The following is a 27,897-nucleotide window of genomic DNA, read 5'->3' on the forward strand; positions in this document are numbered from 1 at the left end:
ACGCAGTATTCCAAATGCGGCCGAACCAACGTTCTATATATCTGCAACATCAGACCCCAACTTTTATACTCTATGCCCCGTCCTATAAAGGCAAGCATGCCATATGCCTTCTTCACCACCTTCTCCACCTGTGATGTCACCTTCAAGGATCTGTGGACTTGCACACCCAGGTCCCTCTGCGTATCTACACCCTTTATGGTTCTGCCATTTATCCTATAGTTCCTCCCTACATTATTTCTACCAAAATGCATCACTTCGCATTTATCAGGATTGCACTCCATCTGCCATTTCTTTGCCCAAATTTCCAGCCTATCTATATCCTTCTGTAGCTTTTGACAATGCTCCTCACTATCTGCAAGTCCTGCCAATTTTGTCGTCCGCAAACTTACTGATCACCCCAGTTACACCTTCTTCCAGATCGTTTATATAAGTCACAAACAGCAGAGGTCCCAATACAGAGCCCTGCGGAACACCACTAGTCACAGGCCTCCAGCCGGAAAAAGACCCTTCCACTATCACCCTCTGTCTTCTGTGACCAAGCCAGTTCTCCACCCATCTAGCCACCTCCCCCTTTATCCCATGAGATCCTACCTTTTTCACCAGCCTACCATGAGGGACTTTGTCAAACGCTTTACTAAAGTCCATATAGACGACATCCACGTCCCTTCCCTCGTCAACCATTCTGGTCACTTCTTCAAAAAACTCCACCAGGTTAGTGAGGCATGACCTCCCTCTCACAAAACCATGCTGACTATCGTTAATGAGTTTATTCCTTTCTAAATGCGCATACATCCTATCTCTAAGAATCCTCTCCAACAACTTCCCCACCACGGACGTCAAGCTCACCGGCCTATAATTACCCGGGTTATCCTTCCTACCCTTCTTAAATAACGGGACCACATTAGCTATCCTCCAATCCTCTGGGACCTCACCTGCGTCCAGTGACGAGACAAAGATTTGCGTCAGAGGCCCAGCGATTTCATCTCTCGTCTCCCTGAGCAGCCTTGGATAGATTCCATCAGGCCCTGGGGATTTGTCAGTCTTTATATTCTCCAACAAACCTAACACTTCCTCCCTTGTAATGGAGATTTTCTCCAACGGTTCAACACTCCCCTCCGAGACACTCCCAGTCAACACATCCCTCTCCTTTGTGAATACCGACGCAAAGTATTCATTTAGGATCTCCCCTACTTCTTTGGGCTCCAAGCATAATTCCCCACTTTTGTCCCTGAGAGGTCCGATTTTTTCCCTGACAACCCTTTTGTTCCTAACGTACGAATAAAATGCCTTGGGATTCTCCTTAATCCTGTCTGCCAAGGACATTTCATGCCCTTCTAATTCCCCGTTTGAGTTCTTTCCTACTTTCTTTGTATTCCTCCAGAGCTCCCTCCGTTTTTAGCTGCCTGGACCTAACATACGTCTCTCTTTTCTTTTTGACCAGTCCCTCAATTTCCATGGTTATCCACGGTTCTCGAATCTTACCCTTCCTATCCTTCTTTTTTACAGGCACATGCCTATCCTGCAGCCCTAACAACTGTTCCTTAAAAGACTCCCACATGCCAAATGTGGATTTACCCTCAAACAGCCTCTCCCAATCAAGAGCTGCCAATTTCTGCCTAATCCCACTAAAGTTAGCCTTCCCCCAATCCAACACCTTACCCTTGGGACACCACTCATCCTTTTCCATCACTATCCTAAAGCTAACAGAATTGTGGTCACTATTTGCTACATGTTCCCCTCCCGAAACTTTGAAGACCTGACCGGGCTCATTCCCCAGTACTAGGTCCAGTATAGCCCCCTCTCTAGTTGGGCTATCTACATATTGTTCCAAAGAACCTTCCTGTACGCATTTTACAAATTCCTCCCCATTCAGAGTCCCAGCTCTCAGCGATTTCCAGTCTATACCAGGGAAATTGAAGTCTCCCACTACAACAACCCTATTTTTCCTGCACCTATCCAGTATCCCCTGACATATAGGCTTGCTAGGGCAGTTGAGAGTCAACCACATTGCTGTGGGTCTGGAGTCACATGTAGGCCAGGCCAGGTAAGGATGGCAGATTTCCTTCCCTAAAGGACATTAGTGAACCAGATGAGTTTTTCTGACAATCGGCAATGGTTTCATGGTCATCAGTAGATTCTTAATTCCAGATATATTCCCTTCCTAAACCTCCCTCTCCTCCTTCATGATGCTAATCCAACGCAAGCTTATGGTCATCTGTCCCACTGTCCTATAATGGGACTCAGTGTCACGTCTTCCTTCCAACGCCTCCGTCAAGGGTGGATGATTTATTCCGTTAAAGGCTCTATTTAAATACAAGTTGTTGTTGCAGTATGAATGACACCACCCAAATTGTAACTCAACGCAACAGCTCACTTTACAAATAGAAACGCTTTTCCGTCAAGGTGTCCAGTTTTTTAAGTCAGTGTTTTCTCTAACTTTGGGCTGGGTTCCATCAGTGAAGCTGTCACTAACTGATGTCCGAGGCAACAGCCTGTAGGTCGAATTATATTGCTTTGAGTGAGCAGGAAACTCATCCAAAGGTAGATTAATGCTTGACAGTCACCCTCTGGAAAGCTGCCTGCTGTGGACACTGAGCCCTGGAAGATCCCAGCCTGTCCCTCTGTTCTATATGGAGTTCCCCGATTCTGGAGCTGAGGGAGCGGTGGGGGTCGGTACACTTGGCCACACCACCTTCGAGTTGGCGAAGGGAGTCAGTCGGCCTCTCCGCAGCGCTGCTGGTCACTGACCCCTGCTGGAGAGTGGGCGTGCGCGTAAGTGGCTGGGCAAAGGGGTAAGAAGGCTTGGCTTTGATTCATTGCGTGTCAAATAGCTAGCCAGCAATTTAGATTCACAGGTGATCACTGGAGAGGCGATGGAGGGAGACTGTAGCCTAACTAGTCAGCACCTCGGTGGTCAAGGGAAAGAAAGCCAGTCCTTATAGCTTCACTTCAGCACACCCCCCCTCACCACAGCAGTATAAATCTCATCCTATACACTATTGACTTCAGCTCTGATGAAGAGTCATCCTGACTCGAAATATTGAGCTCTATTCTCTCTCCACAGACGCTGTCAGACCTGCTGAGATCTTCCAGCATTTTCTGTTTGTGTTTCATATTCCGACATCCACAGTCATTTGCTCTTATGAAAGTTAAAAGAAGGTGGGTTGGGATGTGGGGTGGATTGGGGGGTGGGGTGGCGGGGGGGGGAGCGGGTGGGAGCGGAGAGGTGGAGGGGATGGAAGCGGAGGGGTGGGGGTGGAGCTGGTGGGTAAGGAACCAAATAATGAAAATGCATTCTAATACACAGTCTGTGTGATTTAAATATTTCTTATCCGACAAGTGACGCTGTTGTGATGGTGAAATATTTCTATGTATCTCCATGCTTCGGAACGACTTTGATGTTCTCCGTATCTGCCACAATTGCTGCCTTAAATTATTGACCACTGTATTTTTAAAAAATTGACTGTCGGTTAAAATGAGAAGTAACATCAGTGTTGTCCTTCAGGCCACAACCGCTACTCTAGTCTGTATGGAATTACCATCGGAAATGTTCTTGCTCACAGACTAGAAATTGAGTCCTCCTGTTCCCTGGGTAGCATCATAATTTCGCTGTTGTGGACCGCTTTATCACCTTCTCTTATTCTCTCCCCCTCGCATTCCCTTTCTTGAAAGTTCAGATACACTGGTTATTCTCTTGTGATAACCCCCAGGACTTACAAGGGGAATTCCCTAATTGACCTCCCAAGATTAGGTGCATTGACCCAAACAGGCGCTGGAGTGTGGCAACTAGGGGAATTTCACAGTAACTTCATTGCAGTGTTAATGTAAGCTTACTTGTGACTAATAGATAAACTTTAACTTTAAGCAGTGAGACTCATGGAATACAAGTTCTCGTGGTGATAGGCAATTGCCTAGTTTTAACGTTTATTTATTAGTGTCACGAGTCCATTAACACTGCAATGAAGTTACTGTGAAAATCCCCTAGTCGCCACACTCCAGCACTTGTTCGGGTACACTGAGGGAGAATTTAGCATGGCCAATGCACCCTAACCAGCACGTCTTTCGAACTGTGGGAGGTAACCAGAGCACCCGGAGGAAACTCACGCAGACACGGGAGAATGTGCAAACTCCACACAGACAGTGACCCAAGCTGGGAATCGAACCCGGGTCCCTGGCACTGTAAGGCAGCAGTGCTAACCACTGTTCCACCATGCCAACCGTGGGTATCAGGCAATTAACGTCTCTCTTACAAGTGTTTGAATATAATCGTCAATCCACAACTTGTTGACTTGCGACATATTGGACGGTCTGTCGGCTCCCGATACATAATTTTTAAAATCCTCAAATAACTCCTTTTAATAATCATCTAAAATGCAGTGTTACGGTGTATAGGTTCAAAGCGGGTGGTAAATGAGACTCAGAATGAAAAGGTGAAATGTGCGCGGCTTCTGATAGCCTATTTGCAGCTGCCTTGGGATTACTGCGAGCTCTGGCCAGAGTGAAAGTCGATTTTACAAGGGGCTGGTTATTGGGAAATGACTAATAGGCCAAGAGAGAATGTGCAGCTTTCACAGAGATAAGCAACCTCTGAGATGACGTGGGACATTGTCAGCACCATGCATTTCATATTGAAAAGACTGCATCACTGAGGGATTACCTCCTTTGAGATTCCAGTTTCGCCTGTATGACCTTACTGCCATTTTTATAATAGATATCGCTGAGTTTCCAACAAACGGACACACTCCCTCCGCCAGATTAGTGTCATTGAGAGCAAATTGACATCTTCCGCATTTAAATAAGCATTTGCTCATCGAATCCTGGAAACATTACAGTGCAGAAGCAGGCCATTTGGCCCATCGAGTCTGTACCGATCTCCGATGGAGCCTCCCACCCAGATCCTATCCCCTAACCCTTCCTAACCTACACATTGGGACACTAAGGGGCAATTTTATCATGGCCAATCCACCCAACCTGCACATCTTTGGACTGTGGGGGGAAACCGGAGCACCCGGAGGAAACCCACGCAGACACGGGGAGAACGTGCAAACTCCACACAGACAGTGACCCAAGCCAGGAATTGAACCGGGTCCCTGGCTCTGTGAGGCAGCAGTGCTAACCACTGTACCACTCCTTATTTGTTAACTCTTTAAAAAGGACCCAAATTGTCATTTTAGCAACATTAGAACCACCTCACCCACTTAATTAGAATTTTGTCTCTTCTGAAGCAAAGCTAGAGCATGAACACACAGCCTGTCACTATGCTTGAAGATTAGCTGTGACTAACAATGGCATAACTGTATTCTGTTACACAGGACCATTTAACGGAACTCTGAACCCTAATCTGGGGCTTTGATGCTCGGTTTCAATGTGGGGCGGGTGCAGCTGAGCACAATGTCGACGACCATGCTTACTCTCGACAGTAATAGCTATCCAGACCACAACTATGCCCAAAACGTGTTGATCTCCCAGTGCAAAGAATTGTCCTCGATCCACTGTTGAAGTACCTGGCACATTGCAAAGTCCAGGACTATGTGCTAAGGGATGCACTGAAGCTTGAGGCAGCAGCCACCAAGGTACAATGGGGAAAGGCCATGCTAAATTGCCCCATTGTGTCCAAAGATGTGTAGCTTACGTGGATTGACCACGCTAAATTGCTCCGTAGTGTCCGAAGATGTGTAACTTAGGTGGATTGGCCATGCTAAATTGTTCCTTAGTGTCCAAATATGTGTAGGTTAGGGGGAATTGGCCATGCTAAATTGCTCTTTAGTGTCCAAAGATGTGTGGGTTAGTTGGATTGGCCATGCTAAACTAATCCTTTGTGTCCAAAGATGTGTACATTAGGTGGAATGGCCATGCTAAATTGCCTGTTAGTGTCCAAAGATGTGCAAGTTAGTTGGATTGGCCATGCTAAATTAATCCTTTGTGTCCAAAGATGTGTACATTAGGTGGAATGGCCATGCTAAATTGCCTGTTAGTGTCCAAAGATGTGCAGGTTAGGTGGATTGGCCATGCTAAATTGCTCCTTAGTGTTCAAAGATGTGTAGGTTAGGTGGATTAGACGTGCTAAATGCACAGGGTTACGGGGATAGGGCTGGGTGTGGACCTGGTAGAGATGTTCTTTCGGAGAGCCGCTGCAGACTGGATGGGTTGAATGGACTCCTTCTGCACGATACACCGAGGGGCTAGTAACTGGGTAAAATCCCTCAGACGCCACACTTAATCCTAACTGGATATAACTATTGAAGAACAGCAGAGTGCAAGATGATCGATGTATATAGCTTCAACAGAATGCAAATACTGAAATGTTTGTAATGTTCTCATTGCTGATCTGAAGCAACTCAGAGTGCATCTTGATCTCTGGAGAAAGTGTGAATATTATTGGACTTTCTTGTTGCAACAATTTGAAATGTTTTGAAATGTGTCTTTCAGATTTTACAGGAATAAAGTATACATTTGGAAAAGAAATCCCTGTGGAAACCCTCCCCCTCTCGCTCTGCAAGAAACAGTGCAGGTGAAAGCACATCTCACCCAGTCTTCACGTGTGCTGGTAGGCTGTTCAACTGTGGGAGGCAGCACAGCTCACTCCTCACCCCGTGTGCAATTTGTTAGGCTTCACTGGGTAGGGATGAGGATGGGGACCCTGGGTGGTCTTTCCGTTCCCGTTTTCAGTGCAGGAAGATATTAAAATCAGCAAACTCCAACACAGAACGAGAATTGATCAAGTAAATTTGTGGATTCCATACTAGAATGGGCGGCACGGTGGCACAGTGGGTTAGCACTGCTGCCTCAGAGCGCCAGGGACCCGGGTTCAACTCCAGCCTTGGGTCACTGTCTGTGTGGAGTTTGCACATTCTCCCCGTGTCTGCGTGGGTTTCCTCCGGGTGCTCCGGTTTCCTCCCACAGTCCAAACTTTGTGCGGATTAGGTGGATTGGCCGTGCTAAATTGCCCCTTAGTGTCACGAGGATTAGCAGGGTAAATATTTGGCGTTATGGGAATAGGGCCTGAGTGGGATTGTGGTCGGTGCAGACTCGATGGGCCGAATGGCCTCCTTTGGCATTGTATGGATTTCATGATTAATGACCCATCTTGAACAAGGGCAAAAAACCTTTGATTCAATGGGATGGGTATTCATTGTGTGTTGATGAGGGCAAAAGGATTAACACTGAATACAGATGGTCTACATTTAACTACCCAGTTAATAGAATTATAGAATCCCTCCAGTGCAGAAGGAGGCCATTAGGCCCATTGGGTCTGTGCTGAATCTCTGACAGGGTACCTTACCCAGGCCCACTCCCCACTGTACCCCATGGCTAATCCATCTAACCTAGACATCTTTGGATACTAAGGGACAATTTAGCATGGCCAATCCACCTAACCTGCACATCTTTGGAGTGTGGGAGGAAACCGAAGCACCCAGAGGAAACCCACGGAGACATGGGGAGAACATGCAAACTCCACACAATTACCCTGAGGCCGGAATAGAACCAGCATCCCTTGCGCTGTGAAGCAGCAGTGCTAACCACCATGCCACCCATTCTAATGTAAGTATTCTTGAAGTGGAGCTTTGGATGTTCCAACAGCCATCTGGCTAACAGGTACAATTAGCCCAGCAGCTCAGTCTAGTTGGATTGCTAGCTTAGATCAACTATCTCAGCCTAGGCTGATGATAGAAGCTACGATCCTGTTGATCTGCACAGTGAGTAGTGCATTCATACACCTGAGTCCATGTACCTCACCTCTGTGGTTTAATTTTGAAGTGGATTCCGAATTGTCCACATATTTTACAAGATGCTGCATGTCAGTTCAGCTCTGGGTTACCCTTGCCTCTGAGGCAGCATCTTAATCAAGGGTGACAGTTCACTGCTGTGGTAAAGGCACCACCATCTTTCAGATAAAACCTGTTTTGGTCCCTCCATGCTGACATTAAGAAAGCCCACCAACGTCTCTACTTTCTCAGGAGGCTAAGGAAATTCGGCATGTCCGCTACGACTCTCACCAATTTTTTACAAATGCACCATAGAAAGCATCCTTTCTGGTTGTATCACAGCTTGGTATGGCTCCTGCTCTGACCAAGACCCCAAGAAACCAAAAAGGATTGTGAATGTAGCCCAGTCCATCTGCAAACCAGCCTCCCATCCATTGACTCTGTCTACACTTCCCGCTGCCTAGGGAAAGCAGCCAGCATAATCAAGGACCCCACGCACCCCGGACATTCTCTCTTCCACCTTCTTCCATCGGAAAAAAGATACCGAAGTCTGAGGTCACGTACCAACCGACTCAAGAACAGCTTCTTCCCTGCTGCCGTCAGGCTTTTGAATGGGCCTACCATATATTAATCTGAATTTTCTCTATACCCTAGCTATGACTGTAACACTACATTCTGCACTCTCTCCTTTCCTTCTCTCCTGTGTACTTTATGAACAGTATGCTTTGTCAGTATAGCGTAGGAAACAATACTTTTCGCTGTATACTAATATATGTGACAATAATAAATCAAAATAAATAAAACATTAACTCTGTCCCAAGGATATGAAAAGCACCGTACAAATGCAAGATCCATCTTGTCCAAATTTTCAGGTCACTGGAACTGGACAGTGCAGTTCTGGAGGATTGTGGAAAACATGCACACAGATGTACAATAAACTGTGCAGAATAGAACAATCCTACCATTCTGCTGCCCTTTATTTTAGAAAAGCTTTTAGTATCTAAGTCAGGCTTGCCGTACTGTGGGGTAATAGATCTTCTTCACTTGACGGAATCGGTGCAATAACCATACTATTTAAAAACTAACTCCACAGAACACTATCCCATCAGCTTGTACAATTGCAACCATAAAATGGAGATAGACTGCTGCACAGCTCCAGAAATATTCATTAGCTACCGAACACTGATAGAATAGTCTCCACAGAAACATTAAAGAGCTCATTCAATTAGAACACTCTATTTTTCACTCCTGGGATATGGATTCCAATCCATCTTCGGCTTGATGGGATTGAAGTCTCCACCCTCTGCTGGCTGGGAAGCTGTCGCGTGAGATGATTTGGAGCAAAGGCAGCAATAGCTGACCTTCTGATCATGTCATGGCAACTACCACGTGGCAGTATTAATGTGGCATCCCGTTTTGAAATGTGGAGGCACCGAGAAACTGGGTGGCACAACTGTCTAGGGCGACACGGTGGCACAGTGGTTAGCACTGCTGCCTCACAGCGCCCGGGGAACCCGGGTTCAATTCTGGCCTTGGGTCACTGTCTGTGCGGAGTCGGTACATTCTCCCCGTGTCTGCATGGGTTTCCTCCGGGTGCTCCAGTTTCCTCCCACAGTCTGAAAGACGTGGTTAGGTGCACTGGCCATGCTAAATTCTCCCTCATTGTACCCGAACAGGCGCCGGAGTGTGGCGACTAGAGGATTTTCACAGTAACTTCATTGCAGTGTTAATGTAAGCCTACTTGTAACACTATTGAATAAAATAAAAATTTACTTCTTTAGACACAATACCTTGCAAAGCACTGTTGAAGAAAGGGTTTGATGGAAGTGTAACGGGGAGGAATGCTGGGGGGAGAACCCTGAGCAAAGGGACCCTGTAGGCCCCTCCGTGCAGGAAGCAGCGTCTTTGGCAAGTGGTGAGGCAGAAAACAAAGAGCAAGGACTGCTCCGGGAGCCGAGGGCAGCTGGAAGCCCCTGGGGATGGTGAAGGAAGCAGGAAAGGGATTGGAAACCTAGTCAGACTGACTGGCGGCACTCTAAGTTGCCCCTTAGTGTTAGGGGGACTAGCAGGCTAAATACATGGGGTTACGGGGATAGAGTAGGATTGCTGTTGGTGCAGGCTCAAAGGGCTGAATGGCCTCCGACAGGGATTCTATGAAGCCTGCTGAGTGACATTGCTGGGGAGCTGAGGCCCAAATAGGACAGAGATCTGGAGCATCGGTAGTGAATATTCTCTGTAAATAGTTCATTTCTAGTAGTTCTGCTTTCCCTTTACATTTAGAGTTTCGATTCAAGCGGAATAAAGGGACCTTGGCTAATAACCTTTGCGCAGTCCGTGTGCTTAAATCCCACGTTACAAGAGCCAAGCATTTTATTGCTTGGGGCTACACTTAAAAGTGCTTCAACAGTGGCAGAAGATGAATTGGAGCGGTTTTTCAAAATTGTAAGGCCAATAGTTCTATTTTAATAGGGTCCCTTCACACGTTGAGTTGAAGCTTTGGATAATCCTGTTGCACGAGAGTATTCCCTTACCTTCGTTTGGTGGGCAGCGCTGTGTCTTGGCCTAGCAACATGCCAACATCAAAGAGGCCACAAGTAGGCCCTGAGGCCTCCGCAATAGCCATTCTCCCAGGGTCACAGCAGGAGGACAACAGGCCAGCGTTGCGGATTTAACGGACATCAGTTCGCGTCGACTCTGTCGAAGCCCTTGGTCGAGTACTGTGAACCTTGACCTTTTGGACGATGGGCGTACGAGGCACGTGCATTTTTCACCAGAGGAGGGAAATCATTTTTCTGCGCCACCCCCTCACCCCATGCCCACTCAACCCTGGGCAGGATATCATTAAAGTGGCCAACCAATGCCATTTTTTGGCTGATGGGAAAGCAATTAAGGGGCTCACTCGCTTTAACTTTTGTGAAAATAATCGCTGATTCACAATGCTTGGCAGAAAATCGTGCCAGCCAGCAATCTATTAAACCCAGCTGAGCTCTCCCTTATTTCCTGCAGCTTCTTTACAAATGAAATTAAATATCAAATCCGACAAAGAAACAATGCCCGTTTCTGAGGGACTGAGGCTAAACCCCAATCAGGTCTCTTTTAAAGAAGGATTCTCACCGATAGGATTTTCTTTTTCAGAGGAGAAACTTGCTGACAAAAGGGAAGTTTAAATGTTGACGACAAGAATAAAAAATGTCCCCAGAAATTTGCAGTGAAATATGTCACTGCTTTGCCGAACAAATTATTCAGTTATGTGAGTGCACATGGTGCAGCGAAAATGCTTTGGATGCTTACTTAAATTTGTAAAATTCTAAGCGTTCAGCAGAAGTACTGACTGATCAGATAGTGACTGGACTGGCGGAAATAGCGCATAACTCATAGTGGCAGGAGCCGCATCTAGCGCAGTGCAGATTGTCCCTTCTGGTTGTTGGAAACGTCCCTCGCACTCCGCAGGCTGAGAAACGAACCCGGTGGTTTTTATGCTTCGACTTGAGGCCTTGGGCCCGAGGCTGAGCGGGCAGTCTCTGAGGGACATGGCCGACAAATCGCCTTCACCTCAACAAAGACGATGGAAAATGTCCGCCACGCTCAGATCCCGAGCCAGGGAATCAATGTCCTTTTCACTTTGCTCCATTAGGTGCTCCAGAACGACAGACTTGGGAGTTCTGCCTGGTTGCACCATATGCTGTTCTTGTTCTTTGGCTCTGGCACTTGTTTCAGACAATCTGCGGCTTACATAGCAGATGGGGCCGTATGGTTCTTTAGGTAACGATGCTAGTTTTCATTGAGTTCTGTGGTGGGAGATGGTTCTGTGCACAATGCAGGTTATTATGGGGTAAATCGTACAGACCGGAGCCTGGCGAGAAGGCCGATAGGACAACTGTGGGAGGACAGCAGTGCACCTGATTCACCACCTCCCCAATCATTAAAACTAGTGATGGACAAACCCAGGGAGAGAGTAAATAGTGTTCACGGATCTCCCCACCCCAAATGTATGATTTACCCTTACTGATCAGTGAGGGTGGCCATCTCAGAAAATCTGCCCCTCTCTCTCCAAGCAGAATTTGATTTGATTTGATTTATTATTGTCACGTGTATTGGTTTACAATTGTTTCTTTGTGCGCTATAGAGACAAAGCAGACTGTTCATAGAGAAGGAAAGGAGATAGTGCAGAATGTAGTGTTACAGTCATAGCTAGGGTGTAGAGAAAGATCAACTTAATGCGAGGTAGGTCCATTCAAAAGTCTGACGGCAGCAGGGAAGAAGCTGTTCTTGAGTCGGTTGGTCAGATTTTTGTATCTTTTTCCCAACGGAAGAAGATGGAAGAGAGAATGTCCGGGGTGCGTGGGGTCCTTAATTATGCTGGCTGCTTTGCCGAGGCAGCGGGAAGTGTAGACAGAGTCAATGGATGGGAGGCTGGTTTGCATGATGGATTGGGTTACATTCACAACCTTTTGTAGTTTCTTGCGGTCTTGGGCAGAGCAGGAGCCATACCAAGCTGTGATACAACCAGAAAGAATGCTTTCTATGGTGCATCTGTAAAAGTTGGTGAGAGTCGTAGCGGACATACCAAATTTCCTTAGTCTTCTGAGAAAGTAGAGACGTTGGTGGGCTTTCTTAACTAAGAAAATGCTGTTTGTCTCAATCATCCCCTGAGGGAGATTCTGGGGCAATATTTCAGAGGGGTTCCCTCATGAGAACTGCCAGGAGAAGCGTCTGACCCAGAGGGGAGAAGGAAAGGTGAGGAGACCAAAGAAGGGTGGCATGGTGGCACAGTGGTTAGCACTGCTGCCTCACAGCACCAGGGACCCGGGTTTGATTCCCGGCTTGGGTCACTGTCTGCACGTTCTCCCTGTGTCTGCGTGGGTTTCCTCCGGGTGCTCCGGTTTCCTCCCACAGTCCGAAAGACAAAGAACAAAGAAAATTACAGCACAGGAACAGGCCCTTCGGCCCTCCAAGCCTGCACCGACCATGCTGCCCGACTGAACTAAAACTCTCTACCCTTCCGGGGACCGTATCCCTCTATTCCCATCCTATTCATGTATTTGTCCAGACGCCCCTTAAAAGCCACTATCGTATCTGCTTCCACTACCTCCCCCGGCAGCGAATTCTGAGCACCCACCACCAGACATACTGATTGGGTGCATTGGCCATGCTAAATTCTCCCTCAGTGTACCCGAACAGGCACCAGAATGTGGCGACTAGGGGATTTTCACAGTGACTTCATTGCAGTGTTAATGTAAGCCTACTTGTGACAATAAATAAATTATCTTAAACTTAGTTTCTTTTCCCCAGAATGTACATTGGGGCACTGCATAAAAGAAGCTGTGTTGGATAACTGTTCAGCCAGCATACCTGAGTGAAATTTTTATTTGCCTAATTCAACATCTTCCTTTAATTGCCCCCCTTTTTATTTAAATTTCACATTTTGGGCAATGCTCTACAACATTTTCAATGAGCCCCCATGACCCGTCCAAAATGTGCCATGGGATCTTTTATGCCCACTGGAAAGACAGAGCATGGTTAAATCCCTCAGCTGGAACATGGCACCGCTGACAGTGCAGCACTCCTTCAGCAGTGAACTAGAATGTCAACCTAAATTGTCCCTGAACTTGAATCCCCAACTTTTTGACCCAGAGGTGAGAATGTCACCACGGAGCTATGACTAACACCCATTAATTCGTCATAGAGTCACAGAGGTATACAGCACAGAAAATGGCCCATCACGTCGGCGCCAGTCAAAGACCTCACTATTCTAATCCCATTTTCTAGCACTTAGCACCTAGCCTTGAAGGCCTTGGCATCGCAAGTGCAAATCTCAATAATTCTTCAATGTTATGAGAGTCTTCGGGCGGGATTTTCCGGCCATGCTTGCCCTAAAACCGGAAAATCCCACCCAAGGTCAACGGACCTTTGCATGGTCCGCCCGCTACAATTCCCGTGGCGGGTGGGACGGGAAAATTCCACCCTCTGCCTCCACCACCCTTTCTGGCAGTGAGTTCCAGACTTCCATCACCCTTTGAGTGAAAAGGTTTTACCTCACATCCTCTCTAAACCTCCTGCCCCTTACCTTAAATCTATCATCCAGAACATCCGGGACGGCATGGTGGGACACTGGTTAGCTCTGCTGCCTCACAGCGCCAGGGACTCATTCAATTCTGGCCTCGGGTCACTGTCTGTGTGGAGTTTGCACATTCTCCCCGTGTCTGCGTGCATTTCCTTTTGGTGCTCCGGTTTACTCCCACAGTCCAAAGATGTGCGAGTTAGCTTGATTGGCCATGGGAAATTGCCCCTTAGCGTCAGGGGGAATAGCTGGGGTAAATATGTGGGGTTGCGGGGATAGGGTCTGGGTGGGATTGTGGCCAGTGCTGACTCGATGGGCCAAATGTCCTCCTTCTGCACTGTAGGGATTCTATGACTTCTAAATCGACCCTCCCAGATCCACACCCTTAATGTTGGGTCTGCATTCTATTCTTCCTCATGTAGATCACACCCAGCCACTGTCAGATGACTCTAGTTATTTGAACAGTCACACATAATGACTAATTACATTGATTTACAAGCAATAACAACTTGAAAAATGTCCCCTTTCAGACTATCTTCTACTGCAATGAAATGTCGGCAAGGAATAGAATATCAAAAGAAAAATATTGATGTCATTAAAATCTCCTGAGAAGCAAGCCCATAGAAAACAGAATCAGAGTAAAGGAATTCGAATGCAGCAGGAATTATTTGTGTTTCGCTGACCTACTCTGCGAATGACACAACACTGAACCAAGTAGGACATCGGAAATGTTGAAAAGAGTCACAGAATCATCGAATCCCTACAGTGCAGAAACAGGCCATTCAACCCATCAAGTCTGCACCAACCACAATCCCACCCAGGCTCTATTCTCGTAACCCCACATATTTACCCTGCCAATCCCCCTGACACTAAGGGGCAATTTATCATAGCCAATCCACCTAACCCGCACATCTTTGGAGTGTGGGAGGAAACCGGGGCACCCGGAGGAAACTCACGCAGAAGCGGGGAGAATGTTCAAACTCCACACAGACAGTGACCCAAGGCTGAAATTGAATCTTGGGGTCCCTGGCGCAGTGAGGCAGCAGTGCTAACCACTGTGCCAGCCGACAAAGGGCTGTCAGGATGTTGGTGGTCTTGGGAAAGAAGAGGATAGAGTGGGAGTTGCACTGATGAGATTTTAACACACAAGAGTATGTGGGGGAAAGGAAGATGTTGGAGCTATGGGGCATGTGGTAAACCACTGTTAGCTTATTACCTGTATATGTGACATGCCTGGACACATCCCTGCCGGCCCTACCCGAGACTCCCCCCCCCCCCCCCCCCCCCCCGCTGGTCCAGGTATAAAGGCGACTGCTCCCCACCCCCCTGCCTCAGTCTGGACCAGTTCATCGGCATGGGTGTGCTCCAAGTCTTATGCTAATAAAAGCCTATTTGTTCTTGCATACAAACTAGTCTTTGCTCGATTGATGGTGCATCAGGGCACAAAACCAGGGGAAGGGAAAGCTATCTATGGAAGCATAGAATAGAATCCCTGCAGTGCAGAAGGAAGCCATTTAGCCCTTTGAGCCTGCGCTGACAAAAACACCAGCCAGGCCCTATACCCACATATTTACCCTGCTAATCCCTCTGACACTAAGGGGCAATTTAACATGGTCAATCCACCTAATCCACGCATCTTTAAATGATAAGAGGAAACCAGAGGAAATTCCACACAGACACCTGAGGCCGGAATTGAACCCGGGTCTCTGGCGCTGTGAGGCAGCAGTGCTAACCACTCTGCCACCGTGCTGCCCTGGACTTGGATGTGTTTGAGCTTCTAGCATTGAGAGAACAGTGACATGAAAGTGAAGAACAAGCTCCTTCAGTAATTGAATATGTGTGTAACTTACGACCTAATATAATCTTTACAAGATCACGATAATGAACAAGTGATGTACACGTAAACCGGTGACCTGATTTCGAGTGTTTGCACAGAGCTGGGGAAATGTGTCCGGCAGTTCAGCAGTCCCTCGTGAGACTAGAGACTGAACGGTTCTGATAATCGATGTGAAACGCTAACTCATTTCTCTCTCCACAGACGCTGCGTGACCTCTCGTGTCTTTCCTGTGTTTCTGGGCTTTATGATGAGGTTTTGTTGAGCATTGCAAGTGGGAAAAACTCCCAGTAAAAGCAGCTAAAGCTTCTTCAAAATGGAGCAGATGAATGCTTGGAATTATCGATAATCCCTGGATATGGGCATGGGGGATTGCGATACGTGACTTACCCACGCCTGCTCTTTGAGATGTTGGTAGAATATTAATTTAAATTCAGGCAGCCTGCAGTTTCAAATGATTGCTGTATGCCGACAGCGCCAATCACGCTGTTAATGACTACACAAGACCAAGGCCTGAGATCATGAGTGGCGAATGGTACTTAAAAGCGACTTGCACTGTCGTGGGGGGGGGGGGGGGTGGGGGGGTGGGGGGCAGTGGGGGGGGGGGCGATGGTATGTGTGTGTGTGTGTGTGTGTGTGTGCATTGTGACTGCAACCTAATAGCCTGAGAGCTAGGGCAGCGCAATGGCACAGTGGTTAGTACTGCCTCACAGTGCCAGGGACCCGGGTTTGATTCCCAGCGCTTGGGAATTATGTTTATGTGGAGTCTTTATGTTCTCCCCATGTCTGCGTGGGTTTCCTCCCACAGTCTGAAAGACGTGCTGGTTAGGTGCATTGGCCATGCTAAATTCTTTCTCAGTGTACCTGAATAGGCGCCAGAGAGTCCAAAGATGTGCGGGTTAGGTTGATTGGCCATGCTAAAATTGCCCTTAGTGTCCGTAGGTTAGAGGGAGTAGTGGGTAAATATGTAGGGATATGGGGGTAGGGCCTGGGTGGGATTGTGGTCGGTGCAGACTCGATGGGCCGAATGGCCTCTTTCTGTGCTGTAGGGTTTCTAAGTTTCTAAGAGTGGCGACGAGGGGATTTTTACAGTAACTTCATTGCAGTGTTAATATAAGCCCACCTGTGACACAATTAGATAAACTTTAATGGGAGTTTTTAGAAATGTGAATCTGGGACGCGATACTTTGGATATGTGAGAGAGCCTTCTCTGAAAATGCACTGGACTGGTGCAATGCAATGTGCTGTGCAAGCTGTGGAGGGAAGGCCATACATCTTGTACCTGTAGGGGAGCAGGAGGCCCTCTCACCTGGAGGCAGCGAGAGCAATGTTGGTGGTCACCATCAGGAAAGTTGCTCCAAGTATACGGACACGTGTGGGAAGAAGTTTAACGATCTGACACGAGTTATCAAGCTGAGTGAGTGGATCTTTAAATGGCAAACCTCTTGACCGCTCCACTACCCTCAAAAACCCACTCCAGCCACAGCAACCACTTACCAACCATCTGCACCAATCAAGTGCCCAACTCTTCAGCCACATGCTTTACCTCAGTCTCACACACTTGGCTCTTTTGCAAGCCTCACATCCACAGCTTGCTCACACTGTCAGCTATTCAACCATGACAGCCACATCGCCCAAACATGCTGCAGGACACTCGCCGACACACTTCCCCTCGTCTAACAGGAGAAGGTGGAACGTGGCCAGCAGGGAAGAATTGGACGATAACAAGTGTGCATGCATGTTTTAATCAGTCACCATGACGACTGGCGGGGCAGGAGGAGTTGATGCTGAGGGTACCGGCCTAGCAATCTCCTTTCTCTTCTTGCTCTCCTCTGTTAGCCCCCAATCTCTTCTGACTCACAAGCTGCACTTCTTACATTCTGGTCGGCCATCATTGCGACACCATCCTTGTTTGCTCTTCAGATACCCAAGAACTAGAACAGTCCCAGCCAACGGAGGAGGGGGACAGCGAAGATGAAGAGACATCGCCTCTCGATCTGACACTCACAGCCACTAGTTCAAAAGGTTGGCGAAGTATGTGCATTTGAGGTTAGGATTAGGGAAGGGATCTATAAACTGTGTGACTCTGGGCACGTTAACTGGGGCTTGGGGCAAGGATAATGCTGGTGACAACTTGCCAAGGGCAAAGTCATGCACTAGATTTGATGTAGAGGACGGCACAGGGTGGCACAGTGGTTAGCACTGCTGCCTCACAACGCCAGGGACCTGGACTCGATTCCCGGCTTGGGTGACTGTCTGTGTGGAGTTTGCATGTTCTCCCCGTGTCTGCGTGGGTTTCCTCCGGGTGCTCCGGTTTCCTCCCACAGTCCAAAGATGTGCGGGTTAGGTTGATTGGCCATGCTAAAATTTATCCTAATTTCAGGGGGTAAATATGTGGGGTTACAGGGATTGTTGTCAGTGCAGGCTTGATGGGCCGAATGGCCTCCTTCTGCAGGGATTCTATGAATCTATGACTTCAGTGAACCAGACAACTGAAGAACACTCTGCCATTAACACTTCTTCCTTTGTCTTGGACCCTAAACACATTTGTGCAATCCCTCCAAGCTCCCAGCTATCACTCACCTTCTATTTTGCTCCACCTGTTCGATCCCCTATACCCCAGTAAAAAATCCATCACCTTTCTTTCCCTCTTTAACTCATACGGACTGGAAACATTAACTCTGTTTCTGTCTCCACAGACGCTGCCCGACCTGCTGCGTTTTTCCAGAGTCTTCAGCATTTTTATTTCGGATTGCCAGCATCTGCAGTATTTTGCTTTTACTTCACCGGTGAAGGTAGTTGAGTGTACGCCACCGGGTGGTCGGTGCGCGGGTAAAGCCTGACAGAGATTCAGTGCGCAACACCAAGGGGCAAGGAGGAATCCAGCTGCCAACCTCTGCGCGGGGCTCTGCGCAGAGCTTGAAGCCCACCCTTTCCAACAGATACTGGCCTCCATCAGGGACCCACCATTGATGCACCATCTGACGGCTGATTTCCACTGAAGTGAAACATCCATCAAAGGTCTAAGTGTTGCCATAGAAACTCATACCGCTGCCAGCAAAGCTCGATGGCCCTTCTCGGGAGTCACAGCCCGTGCATCAATCTGTTCTCCAACAGATCTGGGGCGGCACTGGCAGTGATTCCATGAAACGTGGAACCTGCTACGTTCTCTCCAGATTCCCGCTGCCACCTCTGCCACTCTGTCAATGCCCTTGCCTCTGCCTGGCAGCCAGCCAGCCCAAATTGCCATTGGTGCAGTCTGAAGCTGGATTGTCAAGGCCTAGAGATGCTTGGGGTGATTCTCAGAGGCCATGTGTGGGCCCCACCATTGGAGGTCAGCAGCCTGTAGCACCCATGCCACAGCCACTGGGGGAGCAGTTTGCAGGAACACTTGGACAAAGACACATGGCAGACAGGCATCATATTACAGGTCAACATTTGAAGGGCAGTAGACCAAGACTGAATCAACAACAAGGATACACAAGGATGGATAATCATTCTGGGCTTTGCCAATCTTTGGAGGTCAGAAAACATTTACTCATAACTTGGCTTAGAGCATTGGAGAGTGGGATTGGAGAGGTTGGATGAAGTTCATGTTGAGGTAAAACTTCATGATCGAAACAGTGAGTTTCTACAGGCTGAACTTATTCTAAGTTTGATTACATCATTAGACCATGAGCTATAGGAGCAGAATTAGCCAGTTCGGCCCATTGAGTCTGCTCCGCCAATCAATGATGGCTGATATGATTCTCATCCCCATTCTCCTGCATTCTCCTCATAATGCTTGATCCCCTTATTGATCAAGAACCTATCTATCTTAAAGACGTTCAATGAGTTGGCTTCCACAGCCTTCTTGTGGCAATGAGTTCCATCACTGAGCATTAGTTCCTTAACTGTCAAGGAACTGTATGTAACCACAGTGTGTTCGTTGTGTCACCTGACTATCTTAACTCCATTTTCACTGCCAGTTAACTTGCCATTTATGGAGTTTGTGCCCTTTATGGCATAATCAGTTGAGAGGGTCCCGTGACCTGGGTACCCAATCAGGATGGGGGATCAAGCTAAAGTCAAAGTCTATTTATTAGTCACAAGTAAGCTTATATTAACGCTGCAATGAAGTTACTGTGAAAATCCCCTAGTCGCCACACTCTGGTGCCTGTTCGGGTACACTGAGGGAGAATTTAGCATGGCCAATGCACTAACCAGCACGTCTTTCAGACTGTGGGAGGAAACCAGAGCACCCGGAGGAAACCCACGCAGACACAGGGAGAACGTGCAAACTCCACACAGACAGTGACCCGAGCCAGGAATCGAACCCAGGTCCCTGGAGCTGTGAGGCAACAGTGCTAGCCACTGTGCCACCTTGCCGCCCTAGGTTGCAGGCCATTAGGTTGCAGCCACAATGCACCCCTCGCTTTGAGACAATGCAAGTCTTAAGTACCATTCGCCACTCATGACCTCAGGCCTTGGTCTTGTGTAGCCATTAACAGCGTGATTGGTGCTGTCAGCATACAGCAACCATTTGAAACTGCAGGCTGCCTGAATTTAAATTAATATTCTACCAACATCTCAAAGAGCAGGCGTGGGTAAGTCACGTATCACAATCCCCCATGCCCATATCCAGGGATTATCGATAATTCCAAGCATTCATCTGCTCCATTTTGAAGAAGCTTTAGCTGCTTTTACTGGGAGTTTTTCCCACTTGCAATGCTCAACAAAATCTCATCATAAAGCCCAGAAACACAGGAAAGACACGAGAGGTCACGCAGCGTCTGTGGAGAGAGAAATGAGTTAGCGTTTCACATCGATTATCAGAACCGTTCAGTCTCTAGTCTCACGAGGGACTGCTGAACTGCCGGACACATTTCCCCAGCTCTGTGCAAACACTCGAAATCAGGTCACCGGTTTACGTGTTCATCACTTGTTCATTATCGTGATCTTGTAAAGATTATATTAGGTCGTAAGTTACACACATATTCAATTACTGAAGGAGCTTGTTCTTCACTTTCATGTCACTGTTCTCTCAATGCTAGAAGCTCAAACACATCCAAGTCCAGGGCAGCGCGATGGCAGAGTGGTTAGCACTGCTGCCTCACAGCGCCAGAGACCTGGGTTCAATTCCGGCCTCGGGTGTGTGTGTGGAATTTCCTCTGGATGCTCTGGTTTCCTCCCACCATCTAAAGATGTGCGGATTACGTGGATTGACCATGTTAAATTGCCCCTTAGTGTCAGGGGGATTAACAGGGTAAATATGTGGGGTTATGGGGTTAGGGCCTGGGTGAAGTTGTTGTCAGTGCAGGGTATAATGGCCTCCTTCTGCACTGCAGGGATTCTATTCTATCCTTCTATAGATAGCTTTTTCCTTTTCCTGCTTTTGTTCCCCCTTAGCTCCAACATCTTCTTTGCCCACGCATCTTCTTGTGTGTTAAAATCTCATCAGTGCAACTCCCATTCTATCCTTTTCGTTCCCAAGACCAACATCCTGACATCGCTTCATCGACTCTTTTCAACCTTACTGATGTCCTACACTGAGGGAGAATTGAGCATTGCCGATGCACCTAACCAGCACGTCTTTCGAAGTGTGGGAGGAAACCGGAGCACCCGGAGGAAACCCACGCAGACACAGGGAGAACGTGCAAACTCTACACAGACAGTGACCCAAGCCGGGAATCAAACCCGGTTTCCTGGCGCTGTGAAGTGGCAGTGCTAACCACTGTGCCGCCCAAGCGTGGGCTTCTATATCTGTCCGATCCTGGAAGTTGACTGGCAGACGTGTGGCTGGAAACCTCTGCGTTATAATTACATGTAAATAAACGTTGCACTTGCTATTTACCTAACTGGTGAACAGGAATCATTACAACATTCAAGTGACTGGAATGAATCCATCCAACAGATGCTGTACAAAGTTTAAGATGATAACAGAATGTTCACTCTAAACAGGCTAGGATTTGTTAGAACCAACGCAGTTGTGTGCTGTGGATTGCTACCAGAGAATGAGTTTTTATTTAGGGAATATCATGGGGCAAATATGCAAGAGGTGCTGAGCTAGTCCACCTGTCAGTGGTGAACTTAATAGCAGCATGTTTCCTTACGTGGTACAGTTTGACTGATGCTTGCGATAACTCAATGTGAAAGTTAATCTGGAAGGCATAGCATATCTGCTTTGGAAATAACTAATCAATCTGTGGAACCGTGCATCCTTTACAATAAGGTATGGCTTTAAGTTGGGACCTGTAATTCCCCCATAAACGATGTAATCTTGGCAGCGGGAGAAAGAGCCAGCGGTTGATTTTAACTTGGGACGCCAGGGACCGTTAGGTAGGCAGCTCCGACATCCTACTCTTTGTAGGTTACATTATAGAGACACGAAGATGATGAAAGGAGAATGAGAAGAGCGTAAGAAAGAGAATCAGTTATCCTAATTCCATAGTTTAATTTGCCACTGTTAGATCAGGCTCCCCAAGGTCTGCCTATCAGGGAAATGATAACTAACATTACCACCAGTCTATTGTGGTTCCTCATTATCTGAACCACATAACTGTCATCACTCCATTGCAGCGCAGTCTTAAGAATGTAAGAACATAAGAACTAGGAGCAGGAGTAGGCCGTCTGGCCCCTCGAGCCTGCTCCGCCATTCAATAAGATCATGGCTGATCTTTTTGTGGACTCAGCTCCACTTACCCGCCCGCTCACCATAACCCTTAATTCCTTTACTGGTCAAAAATTTATCTATTCTTTCCTTAAAAACATTCAATGAGGTAGCCTCAACTGCTTCACTGGGCAGGGAATTCCACAGATTCACAACCCTTTGGGTGAAGAAGTTCCTCCTCAACTCAGTCCTAAATCTTCTCCCCCTTATTTTGAGGCCATGCCCCCTAGTTCTAGTTTCACCCGCCAGTGGAAACAACTTCCCTGCTTCTATCTTATCTATTCCCTTCATAATTTTATATGTTTCTATAAGATCTCCCCTCATTCTTCTGAATTCCAATGTCCCAGTCTATTCAGTCTCTCCGTTGAATTCTCTCAGCCTTAAGAAGAGACAACGTCACATTGACATCCTCGCTTCCAGGTCAGTTCTCCCCCTCTCTCTGCTTCAACTCTTCTGAAATTGAGAACCTTCCCAGCACAGGATAGCACCAAGATCCAATCACAGCTGTATTTCATGTGGCACTTTGAACACAGTAAACAGCCCAGACATTGAACAACTAAAAAAGAGTGAGAGGAGCTGTCTAAAGGTACAGTTAAAGGCATTGGCTTGAAGGACATTATTGAAGGTTGGGGAGAGGGGTAGTGGGGCAGATGAGCTCAGGGGTATAGTTTGAGAGAGCAGGGTTAGCTATCACTGACCGTGCTCCCAGTGGTGGAGCAGGATATGCACAGCCATTCGGAGACTATACAGCATTAACCAGATGGATGATTAGAGTAGGTTGCAGAGGTAGGATGGGCTGAGGTAGGGTGGGATGTGAGGTAGGGTGGGGCGAGGGAGGGTGGGATGTGAGGTAGGCTGGGCTGAGGTAGGGTGGGATGTGAGGCAGGCTGGGCTGAGGGAGGGTGGGATGTGAGTTGGGTGAGGCGAGGTAGGTAGGGTGGGTGAGGTTGGTGTAGAGTGAGGGAGGGTGGGGCGAGAGCGAGTGGGATGAGGGAGGGTGGGTTGAGGGAGGATGGGGTGGGGCGAGGGAGGGTGGGGCGAAGGAAGGTGGAGTGAGGGATGGGGGTGGGGAGGGAGGGGTGAGGGAGGGTGGAATGAGGTAGGGTGGAGTGGGGGAGGATGGGTTGAGGGAGGGTGGGATGGGGGAGGGTGGATTGAGGGAGGGTGGGGGAGGGTGGGTTGAGGGAGGGTGGAGTGGGTTTTGTGCTGTAGTTTTCTATGTTTCTATGTTTCTAAACGTGACAGCCGATTTGTTCACTGAAATATCCCACAAACAATGAAATAATGACCAGCTAATCGGATTCTAGCGATGCAGAATGAATGAAGCAGGGCCGCTGCTTCTCTTCAGATAGTGCGATGCATCTTTCACATCTACCTGAGAACCTCCGTTTAGACTCTAATCAGAATCACTAAACCTCGTGGCACTCCCTCAGTGCTGCACTGAAGTGCCAGCCTGGGTCATAGCCCCATTCTTGAGTGGGGTACAAACTCAAAACCTTCCAACGTATAGTTTGGGATACCACCACCGGGACAAGGCTGGCGCCTAAATAAGGATCGGCAAACCACATCTTTTGTTTTTGTTTACAACCCACAACCCTTAACATAGTTAGGACATGACATCAATGGAGCTAGAAACTGTTGTTATGGCAGCTATTTCATTGTGATTGCTTGGCTGAGTTTCAAAAGCATCAGCTCAGCAGGTATTCCTAATGATCCAAGAACTACTGTAATTTTCACCAGCCTATAGTAAGGGAATATGTCTTTGATGTGGTTTCATGTTTGTTTAGAAACCTAATTGGCACTTCAAAGATAACAACTTCATTTACTAAAACCTTCCTAATTCAGTCTGGAATAAATTGAAAGACCCTGCCGCCTCTACTGTCTGTTGAAGATATTTCCACACACCAACCACTCTTTGGGAGAAAAGGTTCCTCATCTCTGTCTTGAAAGGGAGACCGCTTATTTTTAAAATGATGTCCCCTCGGTTTAGTGATTCATATCTGAATGGCCCCCATTCTGAAAAAAACTCTTCAGATATTCAAGAGACAGTTAGTTGGGTGGCTGGTGGGGTCATAGCTTTCCATTTAGGACGGAGATGAGGAGACATTTCTTCACCCAAAGAGCGGTGAGCCTGTGGAATTCATTACCACAGGAAGTAGTTAATGTCAAAACATTGAATGTATTCAAGAGGCGGCTGGATATAGCATTTGGAGAGAAGGGGATCAAAGACAAGAAATGGGTCAAATGAAGGAAGAAAGGTTTGCATTTATATTGTACCTTCCACAGCTTCAGAATGTCCCAGATACTTTCAAGCCAATGTGTAGGTGTAGTCACTGCTCTAGTAAACAAAACGCAGTAGCCAACTTGCACACAACAAGGTTCCATGAATCGGAATGCAATGAATACCAGATAATCTGTTTCTGTGTGATGTTGATTGCGGGATGAATGTTGGCCTAGGGACCAAGGAGAACTCTGTGTTCTTTTCCAAAATGGTGCCATGGAATCCAGCTGAAGGGGCAGGACAGGACCTTGGTTTAATTCTTCCTCCAAAAGCAGTGCCTCCAACAGTGCAGCATTTCCTCAGCCCAGCACTGAGAACGTCAGCCTAGATTTTTGCACGCAAATCCTTGAGTGGGACTTAGACCCACAACTGATGGACTCGGAGTCACGGGCCAGAGCTCATTGCCTCCATTTAGTGTCGTATTTCAGCTTAGCTTCGATCAACCAAGGGAAAAGCACTGATCGCACAACACTGTGTTAAGTTTAATTTTGAAAGTAGCAGAGACTCACGGTGCTTGTTGCTTCCATTGGGAGGTTCACTCACATAACATGTTGCTTAATGGTTCTGAGCTGCAGCTTCTCCGTTATTAAAAACATTTTGTTTTAATTTGACAAGCGTCCATTCCTGTTCAGTGTATAACGTCTCTTCCCGGAACAGTTTTGCCTGCTCTCACAAGTCCCTACGTAGGTGTAAGAAATTTTATATTGCAATTTTTCCCACTGGTTTGCCCTCACTCTCGGGCGGAGAGCGCTCAATGAATGGGCTGTGGTCATGGAATCGGGGGCCACCAAGGTCGAAAGAAATGGGGAAGGAGAGCGAGGTGAATCACCAATTGATATTGAGTCAACAGCAAGTTGCATTCGTAAAAGCTTCTGGTAGACTTGAGTAAGAAGCAGACTGAGGGATGGAGGGGCGTGTGGGAAGAATGTAATGGGTGGCACAGTGGCGCTGTGGTTGGCGCTGCTGCTTCACAGCGCCAGGGACCCAGGTTCGATTCCCGGCAGTTTGCACATTCTCCCCGTGTCTGCGTGGGTTTCTTCTGGATGTCTGGTTTCCTCCCACAGTCCGAATGATATGCTGGTTAGGTGCATTGGCCGTGCTAAATTTTCCCTCAGTGTAGCCGAACAGGCACTGGAATGTGGCGACTAGGGGATTTTCACAGTAACTTCATTGCCGTGTTAATGTAAGCCTTACTTGTGAGTAATAAATAAATAAACTTTTGTTATCAGCCCTGGTTCAGTTGGCATCACCCTTGTTGTTGAGGCAAAGCTTGTGGATTGAAAGCCGACGCTAGTGATTTGAGCATTGAGTGAGCACTGTGGGAGGTGCTGCCTTTCAGATGAGATGCTAAACCGTGATTCCTTTGGTCCCTTCTGCTTTCCCGGGGTGGATGTAAAAGATCCTGGCTGGGATTCTCCAACCTCACCCGGGGCTGGGATTCTCCGGTCCCGCTGCAGTTAATTGCTGAGCGCCAAATTCTCCGTTCTCGCTGGCAGCGGTAGCGGGGCGCACGAGTCCGGAGAATTTCGGCTCCCGGGGCACTATTTTGAAGAAGAACCGGGGAGTTAACCAGTCAATATTTATCCCTCAATCAACATCAGCAATAAAAACAACAATTACCACAGTGATGTGGGTGGGATCTTGCTGTGCACAAATTGGCCGCAGTGTTTTCTGCATTACAACAGTGACTCTCTCTCTGTTTACAGGTGCCATGCCCTAAGAGGGCATTGCCAACTATGCATTGCTGTGTTGGTCCATGGTTAAGCTTGGAAAGTTATTGCAGTGAATTGCCATTGGCTTCTCCAGATGTCTGACCTGGAACCTCTCCTGCACTAATCATCCACCATCGACGAATGTCGGAAGGATTTACAAGTTGATAATCAGTTTGGCTGTGTTATGACTATTCCTTCCCTGCCCGTCAAGTCCCGGAGTCAGGCTCAAACCTGGGGCTTCTGGCTCAGAGGAAGGGACCTTACCCACTGCGCCACGAGACCTCCAGGTCAGTCACTACCATTCCAAACATGTACTTTGTTGGCTGCAAAGCCTTCTGAGACACCCTGACGTTGTGAAAGGCGCTATATAAATGCAATCCTTCAGACAAATGAAGGGGAATCTCATAGAGACTTATAAAATACTAACAGGACTAGACAGGGTAGATTCAGGGGGGATGTTCCCGATGGTGGGGGTGTCCAGACCAGGGATCACAGTCTGAGGATTCAGGGTAGACATTTAGGATGGTGGTGAGGAGACATTTCTTTACCCAAAGAGTGGTGAGCCTGTGGAATTCGTTACCACAGGAAGTAGTTGATGCCAAAATATTGAATATATTCAAGAGGCGGCTGGATATAGCACTTGGGGGGAATGGGATCAAAGGTTATGGGGAGAAAGCAGGATTAGGCTATTGAGTTGGACGATCAGCCATGATCGTGATGAATGGCGGAGCAGGCTCGAAGGGCCAAATGGCCTCCTCCTGCTCCTATCTTCTATATTTCTATGATTCCTTCCATTTTCACAAAGCAAGCCTTTTCTCGGTTCGAAAAAGGAGAGGTGAATTTTCTCGTTCAGTCTGCCATGGGAATTGGAGCGGGCGAGGGGCGGACCATCGAAAGATCTGTTGACCTCAGGCAGGGTTTTCTAGTTTCGAGGTGAGGGAGGCCAGAAAATCCCATCCAAAAGTTACACAGTCTTAACTGCAGTCAGTTACACGAATCTAATGGATTGGCAGCGAGGTGGGCAGCCATGTTGGAAGGGGACCACAATCCTGCAGGGCTAATCTTCCAATCGGTGCTTCCTTCCAAAATTGGAATCAATGGATAAACCTACTTCCTCCTCGGAGGACCCATCACGTATAATCTATATCCTACAGGAGACCCCTCATCCCATCACTGAAACCCTTCAGAGCTGTGACTGCCTCGCCGCATCGACAAATCAGCGCTGCGTTCTGTTAACTTACACATGACATTAAGGAAAACATGACCATATGCTTCCAGAAACTTCTTGCGGTTTGTCCTGTCGTAGATCCCAACGTGGCATTCGAAAGGCCCATTATCCAAAATACGGACTTCTGGAATCCTGTTTTATTAAGAGAAAGAAAATAAATAGAACAAAATTAATCACATTTCAGCAAACACAAACACGTTTTCAGTCTGCTGTGGACCTGTTACGGCGGTAGGCGAACTGTAGTGGATCCAGGCAGTCCAAATAGTCATTCTTTCTGGTTGTATCACAGCTTGGTGTGGCTCCTGCTCTGCCCAAGACTGCAAGGAACTACAAAGGTTTGTGAATATAGCCCAGTCCATCGTGCAAACCAGCCTCCCATCCATTGACTCTGTCTACACTTCCCACTGCCTTGGAAAAGCCGCCAAC

The 27,897-nt window shown here is 47.6% G+C and overlaps 1 protein-coding gene across 1 annotated transcript in view; it reads right to left on the reverse strand.

Moving 5' to 3' along the window:
* LOC144509980 (immunoglobulin superfamily member 21-like) overlaps positions 1–27,897 on the reverse strand; it is a 338,186-nt gene that overhangs the window by 154,145 nt on the left and 156,144 nt on the right. The window contains exon 4 of the mRNA XM_078239053.1: positions 27,485–27,603. Within this exon, the coding sequence (XP_078095179.1) occupies positions 27,485–27,603 (119 nt within the window). The remainder of the gene's footprint in view (positions 1–27,484; positions 27,604–27,897) is intronic.

The sequence above is a fragment of the Mustelus asterias genome, chromosome 22 (genome assembly GCF_964213995.1).
Source record: "Mustelus asterias chromosome 22, sMusAst1.hap1.1, whole genome shotgun sequence".
Lineage (NCBI taxonomy): Eukaryota > Metazoa > Chordata > Chondrichthyes > Carcharhiniformes > Triakidae > Mustelus > Mustelus asterias.